Genomic DNA, 11,030 nt, shown 5'->3' with positions numbered 1-11,030 from the left:
GCTGCTGGCTCTATCTTTAAATGTTGACAACAAAACTATTGTGCAGCTCACTGAGGATTATCCATGTTCTTACTACTTATTTGAGTAGATTGTTGTTTGCATGTGCTCTGTTATATTCTGTTACTCTAGTTAATTATGTGTGCTGTAAAACTTGACATAAAGTTGGAAACATGTAGAGTTTCTAAAGGCTATAACAAAACCAGCATTAGTGAAAGCAGCAGAACCGTTTAACAGAAATATTAAACTGTTAAGTTGATAATTAACATAAATCAGACTACTAGAATATCTGATGTTATTTCTATTTTCTTTTATTCTCAAAACAAGATCACATCAAATGTCCTCAGAATACCTGCATTATAATTACAAATGCTGCTTCAGCAGATGATATTTTGGGGGGAGGAGAGTTTCTAAAACTGGCATGGATTACTGTCTTCATGCAGGCATAGAGATTATGAGTGCTTTAATTAAATAACAACAAACAGAGGTAAAATTCTTATGTGGAAGATAAGACTACTAAGAAGGCAGAACAAAAAAAAGACAAATATATCTCATTTTGTCAACTAATGCCTTCAAATGTAGGCTGCAAAAAAAAAAAAAGTTATTTACTTGCCCAAGTTAGTAGACTGTACTATGGTCATGGCTACATGTGATCACAAATTTACTCATGGTTAGTCTTTTTAATCATTACTCTTCTACATACTTCTGTAAACTGACCATACTCTGCATTGTCCTGGGATCAGCATGTCAAGACAACTCCCGTCCAACTTCCTGATTCTGAATATTGATAAACCCTTTGGTGTAGTGGCACAAATTAGGAATGTCCCATTATAAAGTGTCTGCAGAAGTTAAATTCTGACTGTTTAGATTATTTTTTTATCTTTCACATGACACTGCACAAGTATACAGTGCTGATACCATGGAAGGTGGAGAACAAAGCATATAGTCACAATTGTGGGAGATACAGGAAACAGCACTGGTCACATTATGGCAAACAGAGGACATGGCACTATACATCAGTGAAGAAGGTTGTTGGTGTGTCACTCTGCCACACTTTGAATGTAGAGGACCTTATACCGTACCATATTGAAAATTGAGGAATAGAGCTATGCACCACATTTTGGGAGATGGCAGATTGTGACTGATATATATCACGTGTCTTGGTACAAAAGACACTTCTCCACACAATGAGAGGTGAAGGACAGTGTACTGTGTAGGTGAGGATCAATACATTCTGGCATGCTAGAAGAGACAAATGACACAGCCAAACCATGAGAGATGTGTGTTCTTCCATACCACCAGAGGTAGAGAAAGGCTGGCTATTCAGCCACACCCTGGGAGATGGGAAAAGTGCATGCTGACACATCATGAGAGCAGTGCACTCTGCCACACTGTTGGATATGGGAGCAGTGCACTCTGACATACCATTGAAGATGGGCGCACAGCACTCTGACACACTGTTGGAGATGGGAGCAGTGCACTCTGACATACCACTGAAGATGGGAACAGTGCACTCTGACATACCATGGGAGATGGTAGTAGTGCACTCTGAAACACCATGGGGGATGGGAGCAGTGCACTGTGACACACTGTGTGAGATAGGAGCAGTGCATTGTACCAGATGGTACATTGTAATAGATGGGAGCAGTTTACTCTGACACAGCATGGGAAATGGGAGCAGTGCATTCTGATACATTGTGGGAGATGGAAGCAGTGCACTCTGCACACTGCTTTAGATGGGAGTAGTGCACTCTGACACACCATGGGAAATGGGAGTAGTGCACTCTGACACATCATGGGAAATGGAGCAGTACACTCTGACACACCATGGAAAATGGGAGCAGTGCACTCTGACATACTACATTAGATGGGAACAGTGCACTCTGAACCACTGTGTTAGATGGAAGCAGTGCACTCTGACCCAATGCATTAGATGAGAGCAGTGCACTCTGTCACATGATGGGACATGGGAGCAGTGCACTCTGACACACTGTGTTAGATTGAAGAGTGCACTCTGTTAGACATTGAGAGGTGGGAATGACACACTCTGACACAATATGGGAAATGGGAGCAGTGCACTCTGAAACACTGTAGGAGATGGAAGCAGCACAATCTGACACTCCATGGGAGGTAGGGGCAGTGCAGTCTGACCCACCATGGAAGATGGGAACAGTGTACCCTAACACATCATGAGAGCAGTGCACTCTGAAACACTGTAGGAGATGGAAGCAGCATATTCTGACACTCCATGGGAGGTAGGAGCAGTGCAGTCTGACCCACCATGGAAGATGGTAGCAGTGCACCCTAACACATCATGGGAGCAGTGCATTCTGACACACCGTGGGAGATGGAAGCAGTGCACCCTGACACAGTGTGGGAGATGGAAGCAGTGCCCTTTGACACATCATGGAAGCAGTGAACTCCGACACCCAGTGGTAGATGGTAGCAGTGCAATCTGACACCCAGTCGGAGATGGGAGCAGTGCACTCTGACACATGACAAGAGCAGTGCACTCTGACACATTGTAGGAGATGGGAGCACTGCACTGTGACACCACATTGGATCTGGAAGAAGTACACTTTGACATACCACTGGAGATGTGAGCAGTGTACTCTGGCACATCATGGGAGATGGGAACAGTGTACTCTAACACATCATGGGAGGTAGGAGCAATGCACTCTGATATACTGTGAGATATGAAAGCAGTGTACTCTGACACACCATGGGAGCAGTGCACTGTGACACACCACTGAAGATGAGAGTAGTGTACTCTGACACATCTTGGGAGATGGGAGTAGTGCACTCTGACACAATGTGATAGATCGGAACAGTGCACTCTGAAACACTATTGTAGATGGGAGCAGGGCACTCTGATGCACTGTGATAGAGTAGAGCTGTGCACTCTGACACATCATAGGAGATGTGAGCACTGCACTCTGACACACTATGAGTGATGGGAGCAATACACTCCAACACTCCATGGGAGATGGGAGCAGTCCACTCTGGCACATTGTGGGAGACAGGAACAGTGTACTCTGACATACCATGGGAGATGGAAGCAGTGCACTCTGACACACCATGAGAGATGGGAGTAGTGTATTCTTACACTTCATGGTAGATGGGAGCAGTGCACTCTGACACTTCATGGGAGCAAGTGCACTCTGACACATCATGGGAGCAGTGCACTCTGACACATTGTGGGAGGTGAGAGCAGTGCACTCTGACACACACAGTGACACTTTGTGGGGATGGGAGCAGTGCACTCTGACGCATTGTGGGAGGTGGCAGCAGTGGATTCTGACACATCATAGGAGATGGGAGCAGTGCTCTCTGGCACATTGTGGAAGATAAGAGCACTGAATTCTGATACATTCTGGAAGATGGAAGCAATGCAGTCTGGCAAACTGTGGGAGAACAGGACAAGACACAATATCAGATTCTACAAGGTAAGAGACAGAACACTGTGACATTCCACAAGGGGAAGGGGTCAGGGTCTTTTACATGAATCACTACTGTATGTTTGATGCCAGGAATACAATAATAACTCGTACCAACATGGATTTCATGTTTATATGCTGAATTCAAACAAATCCCAATTAACATACTTGTTGCAAGTGAGGGATAGCATATAATGATTACATGACCAGGTTAAGAAGCAATTAGAATTGATGCAGAATCTAACTGAAAGCAGTTAAAACATGACATGAATCATTGTATTTTGGCTTCACCATCTTCCATTTCTTATTCCAAAAGCTATAACTTAAATGGGCATTAATGGCCATCCTGTGTATTCATTTTTCAGTATGCAAAACAGGAATACGATGAATGAAGTATGCTACCCTAACTGTACCACCATCATTCCTCTATTGACCAACAGAGGGAAACTGAATACATACAACCGTTTTTTTTTTTTCCTACCATGGTACTGAAACAGTTTTCAGCAGCACCCAGAGCTCTGTTTCAGTCCAGTGATGAAGACAGCAGTCTTTTCATGCCTAGAATCCTGTCTGTGACTTGCATTTTCTTTCTCGAATGGTCATACTGATAAAGTCACCAACAGGTAAATTCTTATACCACCATAGTCCATAATCCTGTCCCCATAGTACCACACTGATCATCAGTCTTCTGTTCATAATAGAGGCTGCAGATTAAAAAAAAACATCCTGGCCAGAGTGCTAGATGCAAAACTCTCAGCTACAGTATCCTGTGCCTGTGTGTGTGTGTGTGTGTGTGTGTGTGTGTGTGTGTGTGTGTGTGTGTGTGTGTGTGTGTGTGTGTGTGTGTGTGTGTGTGTGTGCCTGCATGTTTTCTGCTAATATAAATATTTGATGATTCTTTCTCACTGATGGCTAAGCCTACAGTGACACATTTTAGCTTTGAAAAAGCTTTACTAGTACAGCAATATTATTAAATAATGATGTATAGTTTATTTGTAGCATTTCAAAAAGTAGAATTATGACTTGTGTGGGCAGTGAACTAGACTCAAGAACTTGTGTGTCAAACATCATCTAGCAGAAAAGATGAAAAATAAATAAGGGAAGGTTGGATAGACCAGGAAACTTATAGAATCTGTCCCAGATAAGATGGTGGAAGCCAGGATATGTTAGGCTCTCATTCTTTACCTGATTGCTGATGGAAGCCATATGTCTTGTTTACTACATATGACAGAAAGGTAAGTAAATGTTAACATGAACACTGGGTAAGTTAATGTGTCACACCTCCTGAAAGTAAACCAAGTGGGAAATATTCAAGACATGTCTCTTGCCTTATGCAGCTGGTCTTCTGAAAAGTACCAGAATTTCTACAACCTCTGGCTAAATGTCCACTAAAGGGAAGTCTGCTGTGGTGATTGTCTGTGGAGTCATCAACTGTGACTTGCGAAAAGGAGACAGACTCATATAATATGTCTTACTCCGTTGAAATGCAAGACAGAAGCACAAAAGTAACTTTAAGAAAGAGACTGATAAATTCTGTTCAGTCTGGGCCTGGGTCAGTGAGGCCAGAAACAGGTGAAGAAGAGTTAAGTGTAGAAACAGACCTTTGCATGATGGGTAGATTACTTTGGGTCATGCTGTGCTGTGGTTATATAGCAAGTAATCATGTTCTTCTGGAGCCATATCTGCACCTCTGCATCCTTCATTTCTCACCATATTGGCTTCTCTGGAGAACTTTTCAAATCTCTTGAGGAACACAATAAGAACAATTAGCAGGATAACATGTAAGATGATGAAGATGAAAAGGACAATTTGGGCAATAAAAGCCAGGCTGCAGTACCCATGCTCACAAGATGACAGCAATTCATCCTCTGTCAGGTACATAACCAGCCTACCCTTTAAACCTTGTGGGTATGTGCAAACAACATCTTTGTAAAAAGCCCTGTTTTGCTGCTTCTGAAGCCAGGAGCGGAAATACAGGAGGTCACAATCACATTTCCAAGGGTTACCGTTTAGCACAACCTTTTGAAGCATTGGTAGTTTGTCAAAAAACCCATTGGGGAGGGTTGTAAGCTGATTGTTATTAAGACGAATCTCCCTTGTTGAAGATGGAAACTGATTTGGCAAAGTGTCTGATTTTAATTGCTGCCCAGAACAGTCAACCACAGTATCAGTGCAACTGCATTCAGAAGGACACTGAGACATCACTTCAGGGAGAAGAAACTGGAAACAAAACAGCCAAATCCACTTCTTCATGTTATTCCCTGCAAAAAAAAAAAAAACACAGAAATTGAAATTCCAGCAACATTTTGTATTCTACTTGGTCCTAATTTTGAGATACATTATTGCATATTTGGAAAAAAAGTATACTCTTGATGAGAAACTCTGCTATCTGTAGTTCAGAAAGTAGAGTAAATCTTTCAAGAATTCTTTATGGGATCTATTGAGGACAGGTCCCAAATATTACAAAAGGAACACCATTTATTGGTAGTAATAGAAGTTTAATTTTGCCACTTTGCTTTTGATTCTCTGTGATCTATGTATATTCCTAAATCTGTCATTACTTTGCTTTGCCCCATCTTATAAACAAGTTTTCAGAACTTGCCTCACAAAACTAAAAAGAGAAGCTTAACTGTTGTAGAATTCAAAGAGCTGGAGAAAAACATTTCTGCTAGCAGACCAGGTTATAATGCACCTTAAAATATTGATATGCTTTCTTTACCTTAGACATAAACGTCCGTACTCTGCAAAGTATGAGAAGGAGATTCACAGACATTGTAGGATGGACATGCTAAAAAACAGCATTTCTCCAGCCTGCGCAGTTCAGGCACAGAACAGAAATACACCAGCAGGAGACATATGTTAGTGCATAACAGGTGCAAATTAAAGCAACTTCACAGATGTGTTCCCCTACAGGCAAGATTGGCACTGAGTGTACGCACACAGTTGTGATGTACACCTGTTTCTCTTCTTTCCTTATGCTTACTGTAGTTCTGTTTTGTTGCAGCAGTGGAAAAAGAAAGCAAGAAAACATCCCAGAATGAGCACAAACTGGAATGTACAGGTGGCAGACATCTTCCTAAGATTTCTCAACCCTCTTGAAAAAAACACAAGAAATTAGCATCACCCAAAAAGCTTAGCAATGTGTGCAATTCACTGAACTAAAGGTAAACAGGCATTTTTGTACTGCACAAATGTATGCTTAGTTCACAAAACCATTTACTTTAGAACTGAAGATATCGTATAGTGATTGAAACCTGAACTTGTTAAGCTAACTAAATTTAGTGATGAATTTCATTTTAGATTGTTGTTGCTTACTTTGTATAGTGATAAACTAACAAGTGGGAAGGAACATAGTTTGCAGTAAGCAAAACTATGGTGTTCTTTCTGACTGAGGTAAACAAAGTGTGGGCAGTGGGCATTACAAGAAGTCATCACCAACTCTGAATTGTTGTTCTCTTCTATTTTCCTATCTGCCATACTTACAAGCAAACAACCTTGTTGTCAATCTCTTTAGTCTGTATCACAAACAGTGGAATAAGGAACTCCGTAGCATGTCCCCTTTACTCTCCTGTCTAAGAGAAGTGGGGATGCATTTTCACCCCATATTGGTTCCTCCAATGACCAGGCTGACAGCTGAACCCATGTGGTCTGGGTTGTAGTCAGGGTTTTATTCTTTTATGCACGGAGCCAACCTCAGGTAAAGTGGGTTTTGCTGGATATGTTAATTTTACTTCTTCCATTATGGATTCTTCAGTGAGGTGGTATCTTCACAGTTAAGTCTACTTGCCAAATTATGGTAAGTGATGTGTGATGATGTAAGAGTGGTGAAAATTGGGGTTCTTGCAGCCATGTATTGTAAAGGCATTTGTAAGGCATGCTTTCATTCCTCGAGGCAGTTTAGTTACATTGCTTTGCTGGACACAGTTTTTCTCTCCCCCATCTTTATTACTTCATTCAGGGTCTCAGTTGCAGATTAATAATAATTTGCCTTTGCCTGGTCATGAATTTCTGGCGTAGGAGATCTGCACTTCATTTTCTAGTGTTCCTAAGATTTGGAGGCCTTTTCTTAGTGGTCTAAGTTACAAACTGAACAATTTCAGCAGTCTCATGAATCTGAAGCGACCCTACTGGTTCAAAGGGGAAGCTTTTAAAGGGTGTTTGTATGTTCAGACTGATCCTAAAGAGGATATTTTCGGACTGAGGAGTACGAAGCAGTTTTGTATATTCTGTCCTGCACAGATCTAAGAGTAAAGCAGAATGATGAGGGGCTATAGGGACTGTGAGAGTAAAGCAGCATGATGAGGGGCTATAGGGACTCTGTGAGAGTGAAGCAGCATGATGAGGGGCTACAGGGACTCTGTGAGAGTAAAGCAGAATGATGAGGGGCTATAGGGACTGTGAGAGTAAAGCAGCATGATGAGGGGCTATAGGGACTCTGTGAGAGTGAAGCAGCATGATGAGGGGCTACAGGGACTCTGTGAGAGTAAAGCAGCATGATGAGGGGCTATAGGGACTCTGTGAGAGTAAAGCAGCATGATGAGGGGCTATAGGGACTCTGTGAGAGTAAAGCAGCATGATGAGGGGCTATAGGGACTCTGTGAGAATAAAGCAGCATGATGAGGGGCTATAGGGACTCTGAGAGTAAAGCAGCATGATGAGGGACTATAGGGACTCTGTGACAGTAAAGCAGCATGATGAGGGGCTATAAGGACTCTGTGAGAGTAAAGCAGCATGATGAGGGGCTATAGGGACTCGGTGACAGTAAAGCAGCATGATGAGGGGCTATAGGGACTCTGTGAGAGTAAAGCAGCATGATGAGGGGCTATAGGGACTCTGTGAGAGTAAAGCAGCATGATGAGGGGCTATAGGGACTCTGTGAGAATAAAGCAGCATGATGAGGGGCTATAGGGACTCTGTGAGAGTAAAGCAGCAGGATGAGGGGCTATAGGGACTCTGTGAGAGTAAAGCAGCATGATGAGGGGCTATAGGGACTCTGTGAGAATAAAGCAGCATGATGAGGGACTATAGGGACTCTGTGAGAGTAAAGCAGCATGATGAGGGGCTATAGGGACTCTGTGAGAGTAAAGCAGCATGATGAGTGGCTATAGGGACTCTGTGAGAGTAAAGCAGCATGATGAGGGGCTATAGGGACTCTGTGAGAGTAAAGCAGCATGATGAGGGGCTATAGGGACTCTGAGAATAAATCAGCATGTTGAGGGGCTATAGGGACTCTGTGAGAGTAAAGCAGCATGTTGAGGGGCTATAGGGACTCTGTGAGAGTAAAGCAGCATGATGAGGGGCTATAGGGGCTCTGTGGATGGTTAGAAGGTAGGTAGTGCATTTCTTTTGTATTACACATTGGTGGCAGGTAGTGAGTACGTCTGGGTGCAGTTTTATTCAGGAGTAACAAATGGATTTCATACAGTGGATAAAAGGGTAACAATGCAGCCTAGATTATATTCAGCAACCATTTAATGTCTGTCATTCAGATGCACTTAAGTTGTCAGTTATTGACCTTTTCTTGACATTCCTCAATTACTGACCGTTTCTCAATGTTGCTTAGTTGTGGACTGTGGTAATTGAGGAACATTTTGCAATGACATTAGAGTTGTTAAACAACAATTTTCAGGTGATAGGGCTCCTGAGGCTACCTTATGTAGTTGCAGAGTAGCTGGATTATAAATTTGCCATGACTGAACTGGAGCAAGTCATCAAAAATGTAAAAAAAAAAAAAAAACAATAAGGCTGTGGACCCTGATGGAATCAGGGAAGGATTCCATTAAAGGACATAATTATAGGCCTGCTTTGATAACAAATATGGAGTAAATAATCTGTTGTTATGACCTAGGAGGTTAAACTATCTGGTAGGTGTTCTGGTTCACCTTGGATAAGATGGGATGTGTTCCAGGAAGACATAGCTGGGATAATTTAAGAGGGATGTGAGAGCTGTGCAGCAGGTATGTGTTCTAGGTTGGCAGACCTTTATCTTTAGTGTTGATGTCACGATAGGATTTGACAGGATTTCACAGAACTTCTTTTTTTGAGATGCTGTGTACATAACTTTTCCAGCCTTTTTTCTCATTATAGTAGAGATGATGTAAATTGAATCAATGCCCAATATTATGTCTGGCACCATTGTGTCAATGAATTTTGCATTACCTGGTGGTACATCATAATGATGCTATCTGACATCCCTGCTGTTTATATTAATGATAAAGTTTTTAGTGAATTACTTAAACGTGGCTTTCTCAAGGTGTTATAGTATCTACCTTTTAATAACTTATTTTTGTTTTTATGCTGATGACTTATGTGTTTAATTATTTGGCCAGACAAGTTGCTTCTGGCAGTTTTGGAAAGCTTTATTTGGGTCTTTAATTATAAATTGACTCCAGGAAAAACAGATCATCTGGGTGTTTCCTTTAGACTCACTTCTTGGTCAGTATAAGTTTCCGTGGACTTCACAGTTTATGCAAATACTAAGCACCGTAGTAGCTCCCTCAGTTGTATGAGGTAATGAGAATTATAGGTTGCGACTGATAGCAGCACGCGGACTTGACGGAGACTGTAATATCGTGGGCAATAAAACTTACTTCTCTCTTTTCATCTGTCTGGACTCCAAGCCAGTCTCCTTGTATTACAAAGTAATACTCCCCAACCATGCTTCAAATCACCCTTTTGTGCTCCTCTGCTTTACTGTTTTGTTCTCTATCTACTTTTATCTTTTGTTTTCTTCCTGTCCTTAATACTTACATATCACTATTACTTCTGTAGCACTTCATCTTTTTTTAACATCTTAGTTTAAAAGTACAGTCAGTACAATGTACTTTTTCAACACAGCACTAAGCACTGCTATTTTCTCTGAGCTATGATGGACCATGTCCTTTTCATATGTCTAGTCTGACTGCCAGGTCTTCCTCCACCCTCTTCTCTGTTGTCAGCTTCTACAAATTGTTATTATACTCTCACTGGCTGTCAGAACAGGTATCACTTCTGAGAGTGCTACCATTAACCCTTTAGCCTGGCATCTTTCTATAATCGTCTTGGTCCTGGTTGCTGACCACCTCAGCTGTATCTTCTTACAGGTCATTGAGGCTTGCATGCCCTACAACTTTCTTACACCATTCCTTTGTGGTGACTGTTCTGGTCACCAGTGCCCCTCTCCTACTAAGATAGTGTCCAGAGTTGTGTTTTACTGAAATCTGGTCTCTCTTTTCTTCCTTGCCAGGGCTTTTAATCTCTTTTCTGACTACCTCTAGTTAAAAAACGTTGTTATCTGCCCATTCACTGGCTCTTAGCTATTTTACCTTCTGTTCCATGGCATTATAACTCCATTCCCCTATGAGTTCCCCCACACCTAGCTCTTCTCCCTATCAGTGTTGGTTGGCCACCTCCTTCTGCTACATCTGATCCCATTTATTTATATCCTACAAGAGCTGCCCAGTATTTTCCCTGTTTTATTCTCATACCCTCTTGACTGGCTAATGTCTCCACCTAATTTTTTCCCTTCTTCTTATGGTGTTGGCTCCTGCATGGTAATCCCTGGTCTGTCTTTCATCACTTTACACTTTGGCTTCCATATCCCAGTCCTCCATTTTT

At 41.9% G+C, this 11,030-nt stretch overlaps 1 protein-coding gene across 1 annotated transcript; it reads right to left on the bottom strand.

The window, feature by feature from the left end:
• Positions 1 to 285: 285 nt before the first annotated feature.
• On the bottom strand, positions 286 to 5,689 carry GP1BB (glycoprotein Ib platelet subunit beta). The gene has a single exon (XM_044068788.1). It carries the CDS (start codon positions 5,685 to 5,687, stop codon positions 5,064 to 5,066), a length of 624 nt encoding a protein of 207 aa, XP_043924723.1. The 5' UTR covers positions 5,688 to 5,689; the 3' UTR covers positions 286 to 5,063.
• Positions 5,690 to 11,030: the final 5,341 nt, after the last annotated feature.

The sequence above is a fragment of the Protopterus annectens genome, chromosome 4.part0 (genome assembly GCF_019279795.1).
Source record: "Protopterus annectens isolate FY-2018-M chromosome 4.part0, PAN1.0, whole genome shotgun sequence".
Classification (NCBI taxonomy): domain Eukaryota; kingdom Metazoa; phylum Chordata; order Ceratodontiformes; family Protopteridae; genus Protopterus; species Protopterus annectens.
The sequence above is the reverse complement of the archived record's forward strand: the minus strand, read 5'-3'. Positions and strand labels throughout refer to the sequence as shown.

What these genes read in the sequence shown, in the direction of transcription:
- GP1BB (XM_044068788.1), bottom strand. Translation starts at nt 5,687, where the DNA reads ATGAAGAAGTGGATTTGGCTGTTTTGTTTCCAGTTTCTTCTCCCTGAA.